Here is a 24,100-nt window from a genome sequence, read left to right as displayed (position 1 = left end):
CCCACAGGCTCAGGCAATCCACTCACCTCAGCCTCCCAAGGCGCGGGATTACAGGCTGAGCCACCGAGCCCGGCTTAGAATAACATTTTTATTTGAAGAATGACATTACGTATATTTGGGCTTGGGTATTTGGAAGACATTTTATTAAAAATAAATGAATGTGGCCAGGCTTGTGGCTCATCCTGTAATCCCAGCACTGTGGGAGGCTGAGGTGCGTGGATTGCCTGAGCCCACGGGTTCGAGACCAGCCCGGGCAACTTTGTGAGACCTTGTCTCTACAATAAATTTTTAAAAATTGGCCAGGAGTGGTAGCATGTGCCTGCAGTTCCAGCCACTTGGAAGGCCAAAGCGGAAGGATCACTGGAGCCCAGCAGGTCAATGCTGGGGTGGCTGTGAGTGTGCCACTGTACTCCAGTCTGGGCGACGGAGTGAGACTCCAACTTACAAACAAACAAACAGACATGTCCCTTCAAGGAAAACTGGCAGTATCTGTTGCCAATGATAAAATTTTAGGTTTCAAGTGAATATTATAATGTTGAGAAACTTGTATCCCTCATTGTGAAGCAGACATAGCTTCCTAATTGTTAAAAACTTCCCTGATGAGATTATTAGTGGTATTAAAGAATGTTGTTTTCTGACAGTGTAAAATGAAATATATGACCTAAATATAAGAGCTAAATCCATAAAACTCCTAGAAGAAAATATAGGGGTAAATCTTTGACAATCTTATGACCTTGGATTTGATAATGGAGTCTGACTACAACAAAAGCATGAGAAACAAAAGAAAAATGTAGATAAATTTGGCTACATTAAAATTTAAAATTTTTATGCAAAGAACATTATCAAGAAAGTGAAAAAGACAACTTATAGGACGGGAGGAAATGTTTTCATGTATCTAATAAGGGCTTAATACCTAGGGCATATAAATAACTCCTACAACTTAACAACTAAAGGACAAACAACCCAATTCAAAAATGAGTAATGAATCTGAATAGAAATTTCTCCAAAGAAATTATACAAATGGCTAATAAGGACAAATGCTCAACTACTAGTCACTAGAGAAACTCAAATCAAAACCACAATGAGATACCACTACACACTAAATAGGATCGCTTTAATTAAAAAACAAAAACAGAAAATAATAAGTGCTGTCAAGGACGTGAGAACAGTGGAAGACTTGTGCTTTTCTGGAGGGAATATGAAAAGGTACAATCTGGCCGGGTTTGGTGGCTCAGCCTGTAATCCCAGCACTTTGGGAGGCCGAGGCTAGCGGATTGCTTGAGCCCACGGGTTCGAGACCAGCCCAGGCAACTCGGCGAGATTTCGTCTCTACAAAAAATAAAAAAATTAGCTGTGCGTGGTAAGCGTGCACCTGCAGTTCTGGCTACTTGGAAGACTGAAGCGGAAGGACTGCCAAAGCTCAGAGGGTGGATGCTGGGGTGGCCATGAGCATGTGTGCCACTGTACTCCAGCCTGGATGACAGAGACTCCAACTCAAAAAAATAAAGAAAAGGTACAACCATGTGGAACAGTCCAATGGCTCTTCTAAATCTAAACACAGAACGCTGCTGTGACTCAGCCGTCCTGCTCCCAGCTGTCTACTCCAAAATACTGAAAATGCTTACATGCAAATGCTCATTACAGCAATTATTCACAACTGGCCAAAAGACAGAAACAACCCAAGTATTTTCTCATAAGTAGATGAGGTGGATAAATAGGAAATAAAATGTGACATAAAGGTACAATGGACTGTTATTATTCAGTCATAAAAAGGATGAAGTTCTGATATAGCTACAACACGGATTAACCTTGAAACATTCTGTTAAGTGAAAGAAGACGGAGACAGACACAAAAGCACAAATATTAGGTTAGAAAATTGTTCATGGATGAGCAGTTATTGAAAAGCCAAGAGAAGCCAATAGACTTTAATGTAGCACAGCATGAAAATTTAAGCAGTTACTACTTGTCAGTATCAAGACTATCCATAAATGGAGAGTATTCAAATGAGGCATTTGAAATATGCCTGTTTCCCAACTTCATCCCTATGTGAGGTTGGGTTTTCTTCTTTTGCTTTAACAAAAATAACATATAACACCACACTGAATGTAGAGGCAGATATGAAAATGTACTTCTCATCAAATACTGCTAGTTTTGGAAACTATGATTGTTTAAAAAAAAAAACTCATGTAAATAAGTAATGGGGCCGGGCAAAGTGGCTCACACCTGTAATCCCAGCACTTTGGGAGGTGAAAGCAGAAGGATCACTTGAGTCTGGGGGGGTTTGAGGCTGCGGTGAGCTGTGGCTGTGCCCCTGCACTCTAGCTGGGGAACAGAGTGAGACCCTGACTCAAAAAAAAGGGGGAGGAATCATGCTATATATTTTTAAATTTTGTTTTAATTGGCACTTAGTGATTATCATTAGATTCATAAACAAGAGTATTTGGAATCCTCACCATATTTGAAGGTCAGCTTTTAAAACAGAGTTTGAAGATTGCCAGCCTATATATCTGTGTTTATTATCAACATTTGACTTTTTAAAAGCACTAAATTCATACTTTAGCCAGGGACTATAAGACTACAAAAAGGCACGAAAAATATTTGCTACCTATTAGTGACACCTAGTGGCCACTCAAGTTACCAATGGAAGAAAAATTTATCTTGTCACTTTAGGAAACTAAGATTCGAAGGCAAATAAATTCAGAACACAAACCTCTTTATTCTAGGCAGTAAGCAGGACTACTATCTGCAAAATTATGTAGAGTGCTTTAAATACATACTCAAAACACTGAATTTTCTTATAAATTCTGATGAATGCAACCATTCACAAATAGCTTTACTCTTTTATTAGTTTTTAGAGACAAAGGTCTTGCTATATTGCCCAGGCTGGTCTTGACCTTCTGGGCTCAAGTAATACTCCTGCCTCAGTCTCTTGAGAAACTAAAAATATAGGCGCATATCATCCCACCCAGTTCATAGTTTTAAATACAGTGTATTTAAAGTTCAGCACTAAAGAACTTTTATTATGATCCAATTTCTAGTCAAACTCCTAGGACAATGATACTTCTTTTTTATTTTTTATATTTTTGAGTTGGAGTCTCACTCCGTCACCCAGACTGGAGTGCAGTGGCCTCTCCCAGCCACTGCAGCTTCGACCTGCTGGGCTCTGGCGATCCTTCTTTGGGGGGGGGTTATTGTAGAGATGAGGTCTCGCCAAGTTGCCCAGGCAGGTTTCGAACCCGTGGGCTCAGGCAATCCACTCACTTGGCCTCCAAAAGTGCTGGGATTACAGACTGAGCTACCAAGCCCAGCGGTCAATGATACTTGTAATGTCAGAAACCATCCTGGGCACCAACCACAACTGCATGCCCAACAATGAGTCCATTATTCCAGGTCAGCCAAGACAACATCCTGAATTTCTCAACACCCCCTCCCCACGCTTCCAATCCTGCCACTGCTTCTCAGGTTCCAACTCAACGGATACCTCACTAGGTCTTGCCTTGGGCTCTGTTGCTCCCCTATTTGTTTTAAGCAGTAACTCTACTTATGGACCGCAAGTTTTTTAGCTTCTGCATGGCATACAAGGCCTCCCATCATGCCTTCCACCTTTTCTACCTTGAGCTTTATGCTCTAGGAGAACAAGGACCAGCAAGCCTCCTCTGCAAAAGATACGTGGTCAACCTTCCAGGTGTGGTTGATCGGTTGAGATCTGTAGCAACTACACAAACTGTCACGTGTGAAGGCAACTATGGAAATATGCAGATGAATCTGTGGGGCTGCGTTCCCACAAAACCTTATTTACAAAAGCAGGTTGAGGGTCAGATTTGGTCTACAGGCTGTAGTTCAGAAGCTTCTACCGAGGTTACTGAACTGCTCGAAATTTCTCGCATTTAAAATACAGTAGGCTCAGCCTGTAATCCCAGAACTTTGGGCGGCCAAGGCAAGAGGACTGCCTGAGCCCAGAGGTTCAAGACCAGCCTGGGCAATTTGGTGAGACCTTGTCTCTAAAATAAATCACAAAAAAACTAACCGGTCCTGGTGGTGTGTGCCTGTAGTTCCAGCTACTTGGAAGGCTGAGGTGGAAGGATAGCCTGAGCCCAGCAGGTAGAGGCTGCGGTGGCCGTGAGCGTGCCCCTACACCCCAGCCTGGGTGACAGAGTGAGACTCCAACTCCAAAAAAAAAAAAAAAAAAAAACCCACAAGTTGATGACTAATGGAATGTGTGTTGGTGTCATCTCAGTTTTCATTTCGAATACAGTAATTATCAGTAAATATCACCTACGTTAATGCTGCTCAGGATCTTCAGTAGTTTTTAAGAACATAAAAGGGTTCCAAGGTCAAGAAGTTTGAGAACTGATCTACTTCACCCTTTACATTTTATGAAAAAGAAGACTGGGGCACAAAGACACCTTCCTCAGCATGGTTCACGTGTGGCTAGTGGCAGACATGTAGTATCATGCGTTTCATACACCTCTCTCTCAACGAGTAACCCACGCTATCATACACATCACTGTATTGATCACAGTTTGAGTTCCTGCTTCCCAGGCCTAGATACTCTTTTCTTGTAGCATGAACACAGATGCAGAAGTTTGGAAGTAGAAGATTCCTAGTATTCCGCGTCCTAACTTCCATCCTATCCAAAGAGGTGAGATCACTGGTGCTCTAAAGTGAGTTCTGGCTGGGCTCGGTGGCTCAGCCTGTAATCCCAGCACTTTGGGAGGCTGAGGTGAGTGGATTACATGAGCCTGAGGGTTCGAGACCCGCCTGGGCAACTTGGTGAGACCTCATCTCTACAATAAATCAAAAATTAGCCAGGCATGGTAGTGCGCACATGTAGTTCCAGCTACTTGGAAGGCTGAGGCAGAAGGATCGCCAGAGCCCAGCAGGCTGAGGCTGCAGTGGCCAGGAGCGGCCACTATGCACTCCAGCCTGGGCGACAGAGTGAGACTCCAACTCAAAAAAATAAAAAATAATAATAATAAATAAAATAAAATAAAATAAAGTGAGTTCCGCTTTTCCTGTTTTACAAGGCCGCACATGTGGGCCAATTGTGTGCAGCAGGGAAAGTGAACTTGCTCTCCTAAAAGCCTGAGCAGAAGCAGGTAGGTAAACCTCTGAAAAACACAAAGATATGCTGAACTGTCAGCATCACTGCTCCCGCAACTCACGCGGATGAGCCAAGGTCACCGAGGGGCCGCCCCACGGAACACTCACCCTCGCCATCACTGCTGCTAGAATGGATCTCAGGAGACGAGTCCGACTGGGATGAGGAAAACTCTTCTTTCCACTTCTTCCGTTTCTTTGGTGGGGGCTCAGCCTTGACCTTCAACTGTTTAACTTTGGGTTTCATGGAAGGGGCTTTTGTAGCTGTAGTTTTTGATGTTGGAGGATCAGAAGTTTTACTGTGACTACTCGGCTTGGCTTGAACAGTTCTGCAATATCACAAGTAAACTTATTAACACTGAAATCTTGTCAAACTCAAACAAAATAGAAAAACAAAATAAGACTCAAAGAGAAGAAAAGATGATCTGATTACCTTCACCAACACTGCCAAAATGAAGTCCAAGTCCTGCACATCTCAGTGGGGATTCCCACAACACCACAACATTTTCTTAAAGCACATTTTCCAGCCACTGGCAAGCAATATTCAGCTACTTAGGGAGTATTCATTCAACTCCTATTTCTCTCTTTGTTCCTCATGCTCCTGGTATAGACTCACTCTCCAGAGAGCATGGGCATGGGAAAGTGACACGTGATGAGCCCTTGAAGGCCACATCAAGCTCCAACCCTCAGAAAGCCTGACAGGTCCTGGTGGTGCCACATGCGTTTGCCCCGAGGTGCTCAAGGCCTGCTCCATGGTGGGTATGGAGATTTGAGTGGATAAAATTCCATCATAAAAGCAAGGCAAGCTGCTTCTGAGAGGTGGGACTAATAATTAAGCTAGGCCCATCTAGGGTCATGGATGCTTCCCCCTACAGACCACAGAGTCAAGTCACTTAACTCCCAGATTCCTGCAACAGATCACCCAGAGTCCCATTAACATACAATGATAATTCTACTGGATACTTGTTTAGTAATGTAGTTTTTTTCTCAAAAATTATCTCATTCTCAATTTGACACGCCGTCACTGTTATCATTTTATGGATGAAAAAAGTTGTCTTCAGCCGGGCTCAGAGGCTCAACCTGTAATCCCGTGCCTTTGGGAGACTGCGGTGAGTGGACTGCCTGAGCCCGCGGGTAAGAGACCCACCTGGGCAGCAAGACCTCATCCGTACAATAAATCAAAATCCAGCTGGGCGTGATAGCGCATGCCTGTAATTCCGGCTACTTGGAAGGCTGAGGAGGAAGGATCGCCGGAGCCCAGCAGGTCGAGGCTGCGGTGGCCAGAAGCGGCCACTGCACTCCAGTCTGGGCGACCGAGTGAGACTCCAACTCAAAAAAAATTAAAAAAATAAAAATAAAAAGCTGTCTTCTTCAGGTCACAAAGAGTTAATTTTTTCACCATACTAGGGGGACACAAAAAGGACTCTGGGGAAGAAAAGGGCACCTGTCCCGCCACAGACAGCCATGGCCTTTACAGGCCCATCTTGTTCCTGCAAAGGAACCACTTAGTCCATCAGGCACTGAATTTTCAGACTTGCATATGATCAAAAAACACCGTCTCTCTTACTAATGTATATGCCCTTGCACAATGACATTGCCAATAATAAGCCTATTATATATACAAATATATGACATAAGAAACTCATACCTGATAGTTTGTGAAGGCCTATTTCTTGGCTTTCTGGAACATGCTCTGACATATTCCTTTTTGTTTGCATTTTCAATAAACTTCACATATATCCTTTTGTATTTACTCTTTGCATCTCCAAAATATCCAAGGTACTAAGGAGGAAAACACTTTAAATTACAAACATGTACAATCCACATACAAATACTACTTTGTGATTTGATTATCACACAGCCACTCTTCAAGTTTTCCAAAATGCGGTCTGGCCAGGCTAACTTTCCCTTTGATAAAAGTGATCCTGGGCTCATTCTTGACCACATGCCCATGTACAGAAGCAATCTCACCTGGCAGGTGCTCACTCACTCAGAGTTATTGAACAGCTACCCAAGTACAAAAGAATAACTGCTGTGAAGTCTTCTGGGAAATTAGGATATTTACCTGGTAGAATAGTCGAAATAAGAGCCCTTTTAGGATGCAGACATTCTCACTGTTGTCCTGCTCACTGTGCCCTTCACAACGTATCTTTCCTTTAATAAATCTACCTTTCTTTATGACGCGGGATTACAGGCTGAGCCACTGAGCCCAGATTCTTTTTTTCTTTTTAAGAAAGGTAGAGCCCGGCTCGGTGGCTCAGCCTGTAATCCCGCGTCTCTGGGAGGCTGAGGTGATTGGGTTGCCTGAGCCCGCGGGTTCGAGACCCGCCTGGGTAACTTGGCGAGACCTCATCTCTACAATAAATAAAAAAAATCAGCCAGGCGTGGTAGCGCGTGCCTGTAATTCCGGCTACTCGGAAGGCTTAGGTGGAAGGATCGCCGGAGCCCAGCAGGTCGAGGCTGCGGTGGCCGGGAGTGGCCACTGCACTCCAGTCTGGGCGACAGAGCGAGACTCTAACTCAAAAAAAAAAAAAAAGAAAAGAAAAGAAAAAAAGAGCCTTCAAGTATATCTGAACTCTTCACAGATTAGCACTAATTCCTTTCCTTTATCAAAAAATAGTCAAGGAATAGTATAGAGAAATTTAGCTTTAAATAGATGGTATTTAACCATTAATTTATATTTAAATCAGTTCCTTTGATTGATATATCACATACTCTGCATTTCATGTTATACTATTTTATATTTAAAATATTCCAGGCCAGATGCAGTAGCTTAGCCTGTAATCCCAGCACTTTGGATGGCTAAGGCTAGAAGACTGCCTGAGCCTGGGTGTTTGAAACCAGCCTGGGCAACTTGGTGAGACCTCATCTCTACAATAAATAAAAATAAGCCGGGCACAGCGGCTCAGCCTGTTATCCTGTGCCTTTGGGAGGCTGAGGTGAGTGGATTGCCTGAGCCTGCGGGTTCGAGACCCGCCTGGGCAGCGAGACCTCATCTCTACAATAAATCAAAAAAATCAGCCAGGCATGGTAGCACACACCTGTAATTCCGGCTACTTGGAAGACTGAGGTGGAAGGATCGCTGGAACTCAGCAGGTCGAGGCTGCGGTGGCCGGGAGCGGCCACTGCACTCCAGTCTGGGCGACAGAGTGAGACTCCAACTCAAAAAAAAAAAAAAAATAAGCTGGGTGTAGTAGCACACACCTGTAGTGCCAGCTACTTGGAAGGCTGAGATGTAAGGATCCCTAAGTCCAGCAGGTAGAGGCTGCAGTGGCCGTGAACATGCCACTGCACTCTGGCCTGGACAACAGATTGAGACTCCAACTCAAAAAAAAAAAATTCCATATAAAATACACATATTAAATCATTCTATATTTTCCTGAGGATCCCTGTCAAAATATAGGCAGGCTAATGTAAGTATACATTTTACTTACACTATTTGTAGCAGCAAATTCTCTTTGTCCATCGCGAATCTCAGGAACAAATTTCTGTAATAAAGCTTTTTGTACTTTCCAAATAGCTGGGGGTTCTTTTCCTGTTTTTAAAGCCTCCTGGAATAAGCAGAATTAAGTACACTTGTAAAAAGTATCGACATATTTTACACCTATAAAATGTTAAGAGCTGAAAGAAATCTTGGAGACCTACCTAGCTCAATCTTTCATCTCGTACCTCTAGCTGAACTCCTGCAATCATTCTTATAAGCTAGTTAGATTATTCAGTCTCTAAACTCTTCCAGAAATGTGGAGTCACTAACACACAAAGAGGCCTATCACCCTTTGCGTAGCTAACACTGTTAGAAAGTTTGCTAATAACATAGTCCTGTGTTATTCATGCAATTTTATAACTGTATGTATATACTTAAAACACCATAAACAAATATTCTAAAACATTAACAGTAGTTAATTTGTGAATGGTAGGAATATAGGTGGATTGAATATTATGTTCTTTATTGTACTTTTTAATGAATGTCATTCTTGTCCATTCCAATCTTTTTAAAAACGGCAAAAACAAAAGCAAGCAGTCAGAAACCTGAAAATGTTATCTTAAACACAGCTAAAATATTCTTGCATGAAATTATAATATTCTACTTATGGTTCCATAATTTGAAATTAAGAAATTAAAGTCAATTCTACTTTTACATGATAACCCAATTACTGTTATTCAAACTTTAAAATTATATAAATAACAATTTTCTCCAAAGTACCATAATATGATGAGTTGGGATTATTGAAAAAATTAAAAAATCAAACCAAAGCGAACAACAACAAAAAAACCCCAACATTTAAAATGGCTGTAATTACTAGGACTGGAATAAAACTGACTCGTCAGAAACACATAAAATGAAAGTAAAGTTAAAATTATTTTCTTAATTTTCTTTTCCAAATCATCTGACATCTACCAGTTTAACACTATCAAATATGATCACTGAGGATAACTACAAGACAGTAACTTGTAATTCGCGGTAGATGCCCACTACTGAAGTCATCACAAAGGCGAGCACGGCTATACCGACCACAGTACAACCTACACACGGTGGACATTCACATCACCTTAAATGTCTCTATGTCTTCTATCTTTACCACAAATTCATCACGTTCTCGGTATTGGCCTTCTCCTCCGCTTTCTGTGTTCTCCTCATCTGTAAAACCTTCTATGGCAACAGTGTCCTGTCCTTTTGCAAACTGGTCTGAAGAAAGACCATCAAGTTCGACGGGCCGTGGGGGTTCTGTAGAGTGTGCGTGTTCCAGGACACCAGCTGCCGATGAAGCGGGGTGAACGGGCTCATGCTTAGCTGCACCCACAGTGGCGGAGGAAGTAGCAACAGGACCAGCGCCACTGGCAGCTGGACTAGAAGTTGCCACCTGGAGGGTTTCTGAAACTAAACCAAGTGAATGCAAATCAGTATTACACATTTTTGGAAGTTCCTTGTTTTGTGTGAAATATGAACAGCTAAAGACTTGATTATTTCTGCAATAAAATTGGTTGAAACAAAACCACACGAAGAAATTAAAGAATGGTTGTTAATTTCCAAGAATTAAATAAGAGACCATTGAGTCGGAATGACGAGGAGACTGCAGAACTCCACCTATTTACCCACCCTCCCCCAATTTCACCACAGATGTGATCGAAGAAGAAAGGTCAGTCAACCAAAGCTATGACAGTTCCTGGGAGATGAAAAAACAATTGGATATGGGAAAGGAAAACACCCCAAATACTTTGAAATAGCACTAGAAGCTATCAAGATGAAAGGATTATAAAGCAGTACTATGAAACATTGTATGCCAACAAATTAAAGAAAGAAATGGAAAAATCTGAAAAGACCTATATCAAGTAAAGAGAATAAAAGTAATTTAAAAGCATCCCACAAAGAAAAGTACAGGCCCAAATGGTTTCATTGGTGAATTCTATCAACAATTAAAGAGCTAACACTAATCCTTTATAAACTCCAAAAAACAGGAGGAAACACTTCCCACTCTAGCAGGGCAGTATTATTCCAATACCAAAAAAAAACCAGACAAAAACATCATGAGAAACTACAGACCAATATCCTTTTTAATATAAACACAAAAATTGTTAACAAAATGCTGGCAAACCTATCAACATATAAAAATAATTATACAATATGACTAAGTAAGTGGGATTTATCCTTGGAATGCACGGTTAGTGTAACATCTGAAAACCATGCAATACATGATATTAATAGAAAAAAGTACAATAGGTGCACAAAATCATCTTAATAGGTACACAAAAAGCATTTAGCAAAAGTTAATAACCTTTCATGATAAAACATTCAACAACCTAAAAACAGAGGTAATTTCCTCAACCCAACAGAGGGCATCTAGAAAAAAACCCATAAGTAACATCATACTTAATGGTGATAAATGGATGCTTTCCCCCTAAGAAGAATGTCTGAAGAAGTAACACATCATTATTGGCAGTGTAAGAAAAATTCTCAGAAATCCACTTAAAAACTCTTAGAACTGCCGGGCTCGGTGGCTCAGCCTGTAATCCCGCGCCTTTGGGAGGCTGAGGTGAGTGGATTGCCTGAGCCCGCGGGTTCGAGACCCGCCTGGGCAGCGAGACCTCATCTCTACAATAAATAAAAAAATCAGCTGGGCGTGGTAGCGCATGCCTGTAATTCCGGCTACTCGGAAGGCTGAGGTGGAAGGATCGCAGGAGCCCAGCAGGCGAGGCTGCGGTGGCCGGAAGCGGCCACTGCACTCCAGTCTGGGCGACAGAGTGAGACTCCAACTCAAACAAAAAAAAAAACTCTTAGAACTAATAAATGAGTTCAGCAAGACTTCAGGGTACAACAAGATCAATACATAAAGAAGAAAAAAAATAGATCAATATATAAAAATCAAATGTAGTTCTATGCACTTGCAATAAACCACCCCAAAGTAAAATTAGGAACACAAATCCATATACAATAGAATAAAAAACAATAAAACACGAGGAGTAAATGCAACAAAAGAAGTGCAAAACTCACACCATGAAAACTATAAAACATTGTTTAAAGAAATTATAGAATGTCTACATAAGGAAAAACATCCTATGTTCATGGATAAGGAGACTCAACACTGTTAAGATGGCAATAGTCCTTAAATTCTTCTAATCCCTACAATAATTCTAACTGCATTTTTTTCTTAACAAGTTGACAAATTGGCATTAAGATTCATATGGAAATGCAAGAGACCCAGAATAGCTAAAATGATCTTGAAAAAAAAAAAAAACAGAGTTGGAAGACTCAAATTTCCCAATTTCAAAACTTACTATAAAACTATAGAAATATCTCAGTATAATACTTCAGTAATAAAAAGACAAATAACCCAAGCTTAAAAATGGGCAAAGGATCTGAATCACTATTTGTTCAAAGATGATAGATGAAAAATTACCAGCAAGCACATGAAAGGCCACATCACATTACAGGTCATTAGAGAAACACAAATCAAAATGAGATACAGCTTCATGCCTCCTAGGATGGCTATAATTAGAAATACAAATACCCAGTGTTAGGGAGAATGTGGAGTCAATGGAACCTTATACACTACTGGTGGGAATCTAAAATGGCACAGCCACACTGAAGTAGCTTAGTTATTCCTATTAAATCACGGAGATACATGATTTTAAAAATTCTCCTTCTGGATGTGTATCCTGGAGAACATGAGTATCCACAGTAGATTTATTCAGAATAGCCAAAAAGCGGGGGGAAAATCCAAAGTCCATCAATGGATGGATAGATAGATACACAAAATGTGATATTATATCCACACCATTAAGGGAATAAAAGGAATTAGATATCGATACATGCTACAACATGAATAAAGTCTTTGAAAACATGATGCTCACTGGAAGAAACCAGTCACAAAAGGTCACATATTATAGGATTTCCTTTACATGAAGCCTCTTAAAATAGGTAAAACTACAGAGAAAGAAAGTAGTTTAGTGGCTGCCTGTGGCTAGGTGTGAGTGTGAGTGTGAGAGCTGTGAACGGGTAAATGGTTTCTTGTTGAATGATGAAAACATTCTAAAATTAGACCATGGTGATGGTGGCACAACTCTATGAAACCACTGAACTGTATACTTTACATGGGGGAATGTTATGGCGTATGAATTATAATTCAATAAGGTTGTTTAAAAAAATACTGTGAAGACTGGAGCTGACAGAAAAACCCTGGGTTAAGGAACAAATTATAAAGAATATATAGCATTCCGGTGGCAATTCTGAATAATACTGGTGAATTAAAATGATCATGTACACAACCATAAGCAAAAAACCAGAAAAGGCCAGTGATGCCCTGACTTATACTGAGCTGTGGGTAGAGGGGGTGCCTGACCAGAGACTAGAATGCAAAAGCTGTGCCCTGAGGAAGGCGAGTTCCACCCAGTAGCGGCAGAGCTGAGAGAAGCAAGACAGAATCTGGGCAAATCCAGACCTCTGAAACACAAAGATGAAATGTAGACGGGAAACTCAGGAACGATGCGCTCAACGACTAGAGGCTGGCTTCCCAGGCTACAGGCCAGCCCACCTGCTCACGCACCATCAGAAAGCTGTCCTCACTCGGTAGGAGTCTCCCCAGTCCAGGGGAAAGGCCTGCCAAGGGAAAAGAGGAACAATCCAATCATGTCAGGAGTCCACACTACAGAATGTATCTAGTGGAATATGTTTCCATATTATGGATACATTATCATACTTTTCTGCGACAAAAAATTATATAAATGAAAACTGATTTGTCTTGTGACAAGAAGGCCTTACACATTAAACATTTCCAACAGTACAGTAATTGTGGTTGATCCAAATTAATCTTTTTTCAAATTTTGATAGGTATTAAATGTAAAAAAAACACGAGGCACAGTGGCTCACACCTGTAATCCCAACACTTTGGGAGGAAGAGGCGGGAGAATTGCCTGAGCCCAGGGTTCAAGACCAACCTGGGCAACTTGGTGAGACCTCGTCTCTACAAAAACAAATCAATAAATTAGTTGGGCATAATGGCACACACCTGTAGTCCCAGCTACTTTGGAAGCTGAGGCAGAAGGATCACCAGAGTCCAGCAGGTTGAGGCTGTGGTCAGCCATGAGTGTGCCACTGCACTCCGGCCTGGGCAACACAGTGAGACACTTGACTCCAGAAAAAAAAAAAAAAGTGCTATATGAGGCACTTACAATTTGCTCAGTTGGGCTCAGTGGCTCAGCCTGTAATCCCAGCACTTTGGATTGCCTAAACCCACGGGTTTCAGACAATAAATAAAAAAATTAGCTGGGCGTAGTAGCACAAGCCTGTAGTTCAAGCTACTTGGAAGGCTGAGGCAGAAGGATCGCCAGAGCCCAGCAGGTAGACACTGGGGTGGCGGTGAGTGTGCCACTATACTCCAGCCTGGGCAACAGAGTGAGACTCCAACTCAAAAAAAAAAAAAATTTGCTCACACATGGTGAATGCTATTTATTGATATAGATTTTACAAACAATTTTTTCTTTCATTTCTATTGCTATAAGAACTATAAAACCATGTTTGTAGAAATAATGGATAAATGGAAGAAATAAAAGAATTTTTACAGCAATGCCACTGAACTTTGCAGATACTTTCTAAGTTACATGGCAAAACAAATCGCATAGCTATCTGTGAACAAAAACAGTAATACAGCCATCAGCAGATCCTCAGAAAAGGAAGTTGTAAGAACATGGTCTAGTCAGATGCAAAATAATCCCAAGAAGATATGAGGTGAAGAACAAATAAGGATAAAGTGGTAAATATATAAGTAAATCTGAACAAATTTTGACTATTTAAAAAACAAGATAGAATTACAATATATCGTAACAATAACATTTAAGTTAGAGGCAGTTAAGTGGAGTTCCGGTTTTCAAAATTCTGTAATATCCAAGAAGAGTAAGCTATTTTAAAAAAGTATTAAAAAGCTGAAAATACATGTTGTAATTTCTATTATAACAGGAAAAGAACAGAAATATCTCATCAAAATAATCAGGGAGTGAGTTGGTAGGCAAAGATGAATAAAACAAGACTGACCATGTATTAATGATTACTGAAACCGATGATGCCTACATTGGATTTCATTTTGCCAATCTCTGTACTTTGTACATGCTGGAAAATTTCCATGACAAGAGTCAAGCAAATGAATTTTTTAAAAGAAAGGATAACTTCCAAATTAGTAGAGCGGAAGTGTAGCAATAAATTTATTTATTTATTTGCATTTATTTGTCCTTTATATGAAGTTTTAAAATAAGCCAAACAAAAGTATGATCTTTATACAATCTGGGCTATTTGATTAAAAAAAAAAATGTAGTCGTTAGAGATGCCTACACAGGTGGCAAAATTGTAGAAGAAAAGCAAGCAAGTGATTACCACTCAAGTCAGTTTGTGGGTCGCTCTATGGGTTATAGGTTGCTTTTATTTAATACAAGTTATTTTTGTACTTTGTTGCTTTACAATGAATGACATGTAACATCATAAATTTTCTTTGTACCACACTCTGGCTATATCCTATTAGTTTCAATGCATATGGTCTACTGTTCACTCCAATTAGTTTGTCATTTTAGTTTTGATTGCCTCTTTAAGCCAAGAGTTATTTAGAAGGGTGAGTTTTTCTTTCTTTGCTCCTTTCTTTTTTCTTCCTGATATATTATGAAATTATTACACTGTGTCTAGGGAATATGGCTTGAATAATGTCTGCATTTTCAAATTTATGGAAATTTTAATGTATTTTTCTTTTCTTTTTTGAGAAAGTAGGATTTATTGAGAAGACAGAAAAGCTCCTACAGTGGGAGGGGATCTGAGGGGGTTGTCCTTTATGTATTTTTCTTTATGTGTATTTCCATATATGGGCTACACTTCATAAGAAAAAATGTTCCAAAAGAAAACACAAATATGGAAAATATACCCCAAAATGCTAACAACAACAAAATTAATATGACAATATTAAAAACAGAAATCATGCCGGGCTCGGTGGCTCAGCCTGTAATCCCGCGCCTTTGCGCGGCTGAGGTGAGTGAATTGCCTGAGCCCGTGGGTTCGAGACCTGCCTGGACAGCGAGACCTCATCTCTACAATAAATCAAAAAATCAGCCGGGCGTGGTAGCGTGCGCCTGTAATTCCAGCTACTTGGAAGGCTGAGGTGGAAGGATCGCCGAAGCCCAGCAGGTCGAGGCTGCGGTGGCCGGGAGCGGCCATTGCACTCCAGTCTGGGTGACAGAGTGAGACTCCAACTCAAAAAAAATAAAAATAAAAATAAAAACAGAAATCATTAAGTGGGAAAAAAGATATTTTATTATAGTAAATTTAGGGAGGAATAAAGGAAATTTGAGTGTAGTAAAACTTTATGCACCTAATTAGATAAGTTCAAAACCAAGTAAAGATTATTAGAAAAACAATACAACATAGTGGGAAACGTTGACACACCTTTCTCAAGAATCAAGAGCTCAAGAAATCTAAAAACAAGGGTAAAAGAATCTTTAAAAAACTTTGTATTATCATGAAATGTTAAGAATATACCAAAGTGGAGGATTCAAGCCCTCATGCACGATAACCCAGTTGCAGCATGCACAGACATTTTGGTATACTTGCTTCATCTATCTGTCACATTCCTTTCCCTTTCTATTGGTTGGAGTACTTTAAGGCAAATTCCAGACATGTCATTTACCTCCAAAATAAATGCAGTACACATACTACAGACAAATATTTCCTTATATAACCAAATGTCATTAAACAAAAAAATAAAAGATATAAAGGATTTGAACAATGTTACCAAATAAAACCTATTAGCACTTAGTACCCATGGGATATTTATAAATATTGACCATTTACCAAACTACTAACAAAATTTCCATGAATTTCAAAATGTTCCCTAAACATAAAAGGATTATAAATTAACAACTTTAAAAGACCCCTAGGAAATAGAAAGAGAACCCCTGCCCATTCTTCATAACTCTTGGGCTAAAAAGAAAACCAATTGAAATGATAAATCATTTAGAAAAGACAGTGAGAGCAGTATAAACAAACCAGTAGGAATGGCCAAAGTGTGGTGTAAAGAAAACTTAAAGCTTAGCCAGGTTCAGTGGCTCAGCCTGTAATCCTGCGCTTTGGGAGGCTGAGGTGAGTGGACTGCCTGAGCCCGCGGGTCTGAGACCCGCCTGGGCAACTTGGCAAGACCTCATCTCTACAATAAATCAAAAATTAGCCGGGCGTGGTAGTGCTCGCCGGTAGTTCTAGCTACTTGGAAGACTGAGGCGGAAGGATTGCTGGAGCCCAGCAGGCCGAGGCTGTGGTGGCTGGGAGCAGCCACTGCACTCCAGTCTGGGTGAGAGTGAGACTTCAACTCAAAAAAAAAAAAAAAGCCGGGCTCGGTGGCTCAGCCTGTAATCCCGCGCCTTTGGGAGGCTGAGGTGAGTGGATTGCCTGAGTCCGCGGGTTCGAGACCCGCCTGGGCAGTGAGACCTCATCTCTACAATAAATCAAAAAATTAGTCGGGCGTGGTAGCGCATGCCTGTAATTCCGGCTACTCGGAAGGCTGAGGCGGAAGGATCGCCGGAACCCAGCAGGTCGAGGCTGCGGTGGCCGGGAGCGGCCACTGCACTCCAGAATGGGCGACAGAGTGAGACTCCATCTCAAAAAAAAAAACAAAAAAAAAAAAAACCAAAAACTTAAAGCTTAAATGCCATTCATTCATTTAGAAAATACAAAAATAAACCAAGCATCAACCTCAAGAAGGCCGAGAGAGAATATTAAATTAAAGGAAGATAGAGAAAGAGAATTAAGATAAAAACAGACATTAAGAAAAACTCAGAACAATGAACAAGCTAAATTCATTTATGAATCAAAGTATGAAAATCCTAAATAAAATACTAGCAAGTTAGTTCTTGCAACAGATTAAAATAATTCATCATGACCAAGCAAGAGTTCATGGCAGAAATTTTTTTTTTAAAGGTTTGACTTTAGGAAGTCACATATTAACTTATCGCAGTAATAGACTAATGCAAATAAAGCATTTTTCAGAAAAGCTCAAAATTCAATACCCTTTGGTGATTTTTTTTAAAATGGTAAAATGAACTTAGAAGGAAATCAAAACAGAAGGAAATTTTCTAAATTTAAGGAATACAGTATACCCAAAATCAATAACAAATATATTTCACAGTAAACAGTACATATTTCACCTAATATCAAGGAGGAAACCAGAATGCTCACTATCTTTGCTACTATTAAACAACAGAGGCCAGAACCAACACGGACAAGACAGAAAACAATTGCTATTTTTAGAATTTATAATTGTCTACTTAAACATGCAAAAGAACCAGTTACAAAACTGGTAAAATAAGAACGCAACACCAGGTGAAGACAGCAAAATCAGTCATCGCTACGCATCACCAGAAACCACTCAGAACAGTGTGGGGAATTATATTTTAAGAACTCTAAAACCGAAATATAAAACATCCCTGCAGGAGGGGAAGGTGGCACAGTGCCAACAAGACATAAAGTAAGACTGAGTTGGCAGCAAAACACTCCGCTCTACAGTGGACGAGTCACAGAGAAGACGCCATGGCAAAGGTTTCAATACTCCCTTGGAGTTGACTCAGGAATTCAACGTACTCACATCAAAATCTCCAAATGAGGAAGGAACGCTTCCTGGCCATTCCAGGACAATGTGAGCAGCAGAAACAATGACTGCATTGATAAGCCCATGAGTTTTTAGAATTCATGAAAGGCTTCTGCTGCTAATCAAGATGGTCAAAGTCCACGCGAGCCCATTATCACCCACTGATTATAAATAAAAACTCTGGACAAAACACAAAGTGGATCACCTGAAAACTGAAAAGTTAGTTACAGCAGGAACACTGGGAGGAAAGCCCAAACTGAACACAACACTCGCACGGCGTCGTTTCCCAGTGTCTTTCTCATCCCCTTCGCGTTGGCCCATGGATAGTCCCTAAAGCGGAACACGACAGTACACATGCACCAGAAACTTCAAGAACTCTTCCAGGCTGGGGGGTAAGGAAAGCAGCCCTGTGGAATGCTGAGTGTGGGAGGAAATCTGTTTCTCTTTTCTTGTCCTCTCTCTCAGCCCTGCCCAGAGAGTCCAAGACACAGAGCGACACTAACCAGCCTCTAGGCCCTACAAAGCGCCTGGAAACAAGGCCCTTGCAGCATTCAGAGATGGGAGGGGTCCCCTGTTCTTTCTACCTCTCACTGGGCTATCAAGGGTAGTCCCAGTTGCACTGAATTGTATCAAAACATGGGCAGCTCACTGGAGAAAAATCCCAGCTTTCTGGCCAAATGACTAAGAAAGGGCCCTTGGATTTGGGTGGGGTGGGGAAATCCCAGGGAAGAGAGAGCTGCAGAATGGGGTCCTCTCATCCCACTCGTGAGCAGACCCACAGGCCACTGCACACCTGTGGGAGATGCCCAAGCAGCCTGAGAAAGGCTTGGAGACCTGAACTACATTGCAGTCTACACCACGCCCCATGTTCCAGACTAAATGCTGGGCCAGATTTAAAGCAGTAAACCAAAGCCGGGTTCGGTGGTTCAGCCTGTAATTCTGTGACTTGGGAGGCTGAGGTGAGTGGATTGCCTGAGCCCACGGGTTCAAGACCCGCCTGGGCAACTTGGTGAGACCTCACCTCTACAAGAAATAAAAAAATTAGCCGGGTGTGGTAGCACACGCCTGTAGTTCCAGCTACTTGGAAGGTTGAGGCGGGAGGATCACCGGAGCCCAGCAGGTCGAGGCTGCAGTGGCTGGGAGTGGTCACTGCACTCCAGTCTGGGCGATGGAGTGAGACTCCAACTCAAAATAAATAAATAAATAAATAAATCTCAGTCCCCCCACCCCTGCCAAATGGGCCCCCTCTGAGTCAAAGGAAACCTGAAAACTAAATTTCAGGTCATTTAAGAAAAGGAGATCAGACACGACTTGTCAACTCCCTCCCTTTAGAGTTTTAGGCACAACTAACATTAATGTTAAAATAGAGATCAGGCCGGTCTTGGTGGCTCAGCCTGTAATCCCAGCGCTTTGGGAGGCCGAGGTGAGTGGATTGCCTGAGCCCGCGGGATCACCGGAGCCCAGCAGGTCGAGGCTGCAGTGGCCGGGAGTGGCCACTGCACTCCAGTCTGAGTGACACAGTGGAGACTCCAATTCAAAAAAAAAAAAAAAAAAAAAAAAAAAAAAAAAATATATATAGAGATCAAAGACTGACAAAACACACTCTGTGGCAGTAAGAGATCAGATTCTGGCTAGGTGTGGTGGCTCATGCCTGTAAACCCAGCCACTTTGGGAGGCCTAGGCAAAAGGATTGCCTGAGCCTAGGAGATCGAGACCAGCCTAGGCAACATAGTGAGACCTCATCCCTACAAAATAATACAAAAAACTAGCCAGATATGGTGGCATGTGGCTTCAGTCTCAGTTACTCAGGAGGCTGAGGCAAGAGGATCACCTGAGCTCAGGAGGTCAAGCCTGCGGTGAGCTGTGATCATGCTATTGCATTCCAGCCTGGACAACAGAGTGAGACTCCAATTCAAAAAAAAAAAAAAAAAGATGCCAAATTCCAACCTGACTCTAGTATAGCATCATTTGACAGAAAACTTTATCCCCAAACATGCTTCTTGGATGAATTCTAAAGTGGCCCTGCAAAGCCACCTCTTGGGGAAATTGCATCTGTATAGAACACTTTTTAAGGCATATACCACCTAGTTTTTCTGAAGCTTGCTATATAGAAGCTTCATCTTTATCTTACCTCAAGCCTTTCTTTTACTGATTTCAAATTATTTACACAGAGCTTCTCTCTTTCTACCAACTGTCAACCAGAAAATCTATGAATCCACCAGTGACCCTGTAAGTCCCCCATTCTCTACTTCAAGATGTCCCACCTTTCCAGGCCCAAGCAATGTAAACCTCACATACACTGATTTAGGTTTTGCCTATAACTTCTGTCTCCCTAAAAATATCTAAAACCAAGCTGAAATCCTACCACGTTGGGCACACATTCTCAGGACCTCTTGGGACTGTGCCATTTGGCTCAGAATAAACCTTTTTAACTATTTTACAGAGTTTGACTTTTTTTTTTCCCAGCAGAAAGCACTCTGCCTACCTGCTATCAAAGAACAACAGAACAAATCAACATTCTCCAGAGAATGTTAATAGAACTCAGAATTTAAATTAGTCGAGTGTGGTGGCGTGTGTCTCTAGTCTCAGCTACTGGGGAGGCTGAGGCAGAAGGATCACCTGACCCCATGAAGCAGAGCCTGCAGTGAGCCATGATCATGCCACTGTACTCCACTCTGGATAACAGAGATTCTGACTCAAAAAAATAAAAATTAAAAAATAGAACTCAGAGTCTTACAATATTCAAAATGTCCCCCAAAGATTTAGAACACGACTGGGATGTCCAGACTCACCACTCTTACTAAAACATACTAAAGGTCCTGGCCTCTATAGTCAGGAATGAAAAGGCATAAGTTTGTAAAGGAAGAAATAAAATTGTCCTTATTGCAGATGACATCATTATCTACATAGAAAAATCCTATGCAATCTACAAAAAATCCTAGAACAAGTGAGTTATGCAAATCCACAGAATTTAAGAAAACAAACAAAAAAACCCTATTTTTTTTTTTTTTGAGTTGGAGTCTCACTCTGTCGCCCACACACTGGAGTGCAGTGGCACACTACCAGCCACCGCAGCCTCAACCTGCTGGGCTCCGGGGATCCTTTTGCTTCAGCCTTCCAAGTAGCCAGAACTACAGGCGTGCAGCTACCACGCCCAGCTAATTTTTTTTTTATGTATTGTAGAGATGAGGTCTCACCAAATTGCCCAGGTGGGTCTCGAATCTATGGGCTCAGGCAATCCACTCCCAAAGTGCTGGGATTACAGGTTGAGCCACCCAGCCCAGCCAAAACCCTTTATTTTTATAATCTACCAATCATAACTAAAATTTGAAAAGTATAATTTACAACAGCACCAAAAAATTAGGCATAAATCTTACAAAGCATATGCTACAAACTACAAAAGATTAACGAAAGGAATCACCTGAAAAGATACAGTGTTCAGGAATTGTTAAGATTCACTGAATAAAGTGCAGTTCTCCTCAAATTGCTATAGATTCAATAAAGTAAAAATCAAAGTCCCAGCAGGCCTTTTTTCCATGACAGGCGATGTGGAAATGCATATGAATACAAAAGGAAATAAACCAGGGAGAACCACTGCAGATGCGTCTGGAGGACTTGCAATGCCTTATTTAAGGCCTGCCATAAGCTGCCGCACTGATGACAGTGTGGTCTTGTCAAAGGCTAAGCACACAGGTCAACGCAAGAGAATGCAGAAGTCAATCCACACAAATATGGTCATGTGACTTGACAGAGGTGAAAAGGCAATCAATCAATACAGAAAGAATAACCTCTTCAACAAAAGGTGCTGGAAAAATCAGTCTTCTACACACAAGAAATTATCTCCAACTCACATCTCAGGACCACAGACTTAAATGCTAACAGGGCTCAAGACAAGCCATCCCAAAAGTTGTCTGCAGGAGACCTCGCATAAAGATGAGTTTGGGAAACTACAAGCATGAGAGGCTCTGAAGGTTGTTCCTTTTTATGAGAAATGTCCAAATACAAAGAACATCTCCATCTGTAAAGGCATTTCCCTCTCTGCACCAGGCAAAGGATGACTGACTCACCAGAATGTTCTGGCCATCTCTGCCTGACCTGGGTTTCCCTCCACTCTTTCTCTTTGTTTCAGAGAAAGATGGCATTGCAGGCCTGTGTTAAGTGCTTGTGCTTTTGAGATCTACTCTGGAGACCTACTCATTTCTCTAGGTTTTTGTAACATGAGGTGTACATGTTAATCATTTTGTTCCTTTTTCTCATTAACCTGTTTTTTGTTCCAGGGAGCTCAAGTGAACTATGAAGGGTAAACGAAAATTATTTTTCCTACAACGTAAAATGCAAAATTATAAAACTTCTAGGAGAAAATTTGTGTGACCGCGGGTTAAGCAAAGATTTCTTAGGATACAAAACCCACAAATCCTAAGAGGAGAAAGTGATCTGTAGAGCTCATCACTACTGGGAACTTCTGCTCTTCAAAAGACACCTGAGAACATGAAAAGGTGAGTCCAGGACAGGGTCAACATCTGCACATCAGCAGGATACACTCAGAGCTAGACTCTAAGACAGGCTTTAAAACTCTCGAAGTGAGTCAGTCAAGCAACTGGGAGCGTGGAGGAGAGGAGCCCAGCTTCTGAGACGGATTCCACGCATTCGGTTGGCTTCAAGCACCAAGAGCCACGTGCTGACAGAAGGCTACACACATGCCCTGGGCAGAGTTCAGCCTGGGGCTTGCCTAGCTGTCCGTGCTTGTTTACACTCTCGAAAGGCCTGACTCTGTCACCTGAACTCTGACCACCTGCGATCAATTTTAGCATCAATCATTGATGTTCTGCTGCTGAACAAGCTGTGTTCTTCATTTGTGCTGCAGACTGGAGTGGGAACCGGGGTGGAACTGTTCCTACAAGAGGTCGGCCCCCTCGCTGTACTGGTGGAACCTACCTTTGTTCTGCACCCAAGGCTGCATCTCCCCATCTCGTAAACTGTTCCCTGGAATAAGCTCTTTCACAAAGATTCCTTTTCTATGATCTGTTCATACAACATAATTACAAAATGTGCAAAACATGTGAATAGCTACTTTTTTAATTTTAAAGATGTGGGGTACAATTCAGGGTTAGTTATACAAATGGTCATGGACTGGATAAAAAAATGTGATATATATACACGATGAAATATTATGTAGCTATAAAGAAGGAAAAATTGTGCACAGCCACTTTATCAAAGATACACCTATGGCAATGAGCACATGAAAAGATACTACCTCATTGGCCACCAGGGACGAAAATTAAAACCACAATGAGAAAACACTAGGTGCCTTTTATAAGGGCTTGAAAAGCAAAAGTGGCAACAACAGGTGCCCACAAAGAGGCAGGGCCATTGGACATGGATCCAGGGCCATGGATCAAAACTATGTGGCAATGAAGGGCATGGACTCCCGATATGCCCAACAGCAGGCGCCTTGTGCTGTGCTGGAGAAGCCACATGGCAAAGAGTGCATGCGGTGTGACTCCACCTACAGGACAAAACCATGAGAATAGGCCACGGAAGACGGGGGTGATACAAACACAGCACAAGGACACGGGGTGGGGGGGACTGAGGGGGGTGTGACTGAAATGGTCCTGTATCTTATTGCAGTGGAAATTATATAACCAGACATTTATCAAAACTTACAGAATTGTGCAGGGATTTTACTGTATGTAAATTTTAAAAATTAACGAGTCTATGGTATATTTTTAAAAATTAAAAGAGCAAGTGGAGAAAAAAGGAAAAGCTCTTATTTATACAAGATTGCTTACTAATTTTTATTTTTATTTTTTTATTTTTTTGAGTTGGAGTCTCATTGTCACCCAGACTGGAGTGCAGTGGCCGCTCCCGGCCACCGCAGCCTTGACCTGTTGGGC

The 24,100-nt window shown here is 41.4% G+C and overlaps 1 protein-coding gene across 1 annotated transcript in view; it reads right to left on the bottom strand.

The window, feature by feature from the left end:
* The window catches only part of QSER1 (glutamine and serine rich 1), a 57,401-nt gene that overhangs the window by 16,172 nt on the left and 17,129 nt on the right, over positions 1-24,100 (bottom strand). Inside the window, exons 4-7 of the mRNA XM_021718415.1 lie at positions 9,651-9,973; positions 8,535-8,651; positions 6,749-6,882; positions 5,212-5,429 (exon numbers count right to left, since the gene is read on the bottom strand). Coding sequence (XP_021574090.1) covers positions 5,212-5,429; positions 6,749-6,882; positions 8,535-8,651; positions 9,651-9,973 — 792 coding nt within the window. The remainder of the gene's footprint in view (positions 1-5,211; positions 5,430-6,748; positions 6,883-8,534; positions 8,652-9,650; positions 9,974-24,100) is intronic.

This window comes from Carlito syrichta, unplaced genomic scaffold (genome assembly GCF_000164805.1).
Source record: "Carlito syrichta isolate Samal-C Ts95f unplaced genomic scaffold, Tarsius_syrichta-2.0.1 Scaffold312190, whole genome shotgun sequence".
NCBI lineage: Eukaryota > Metazoa > Chordata > Mammalia > Primates > Tarsiidae > Carlito > Carlito syrichta.
This window is presented reverse-complemented; position numbering and strand designations above follow the sequence as displayed.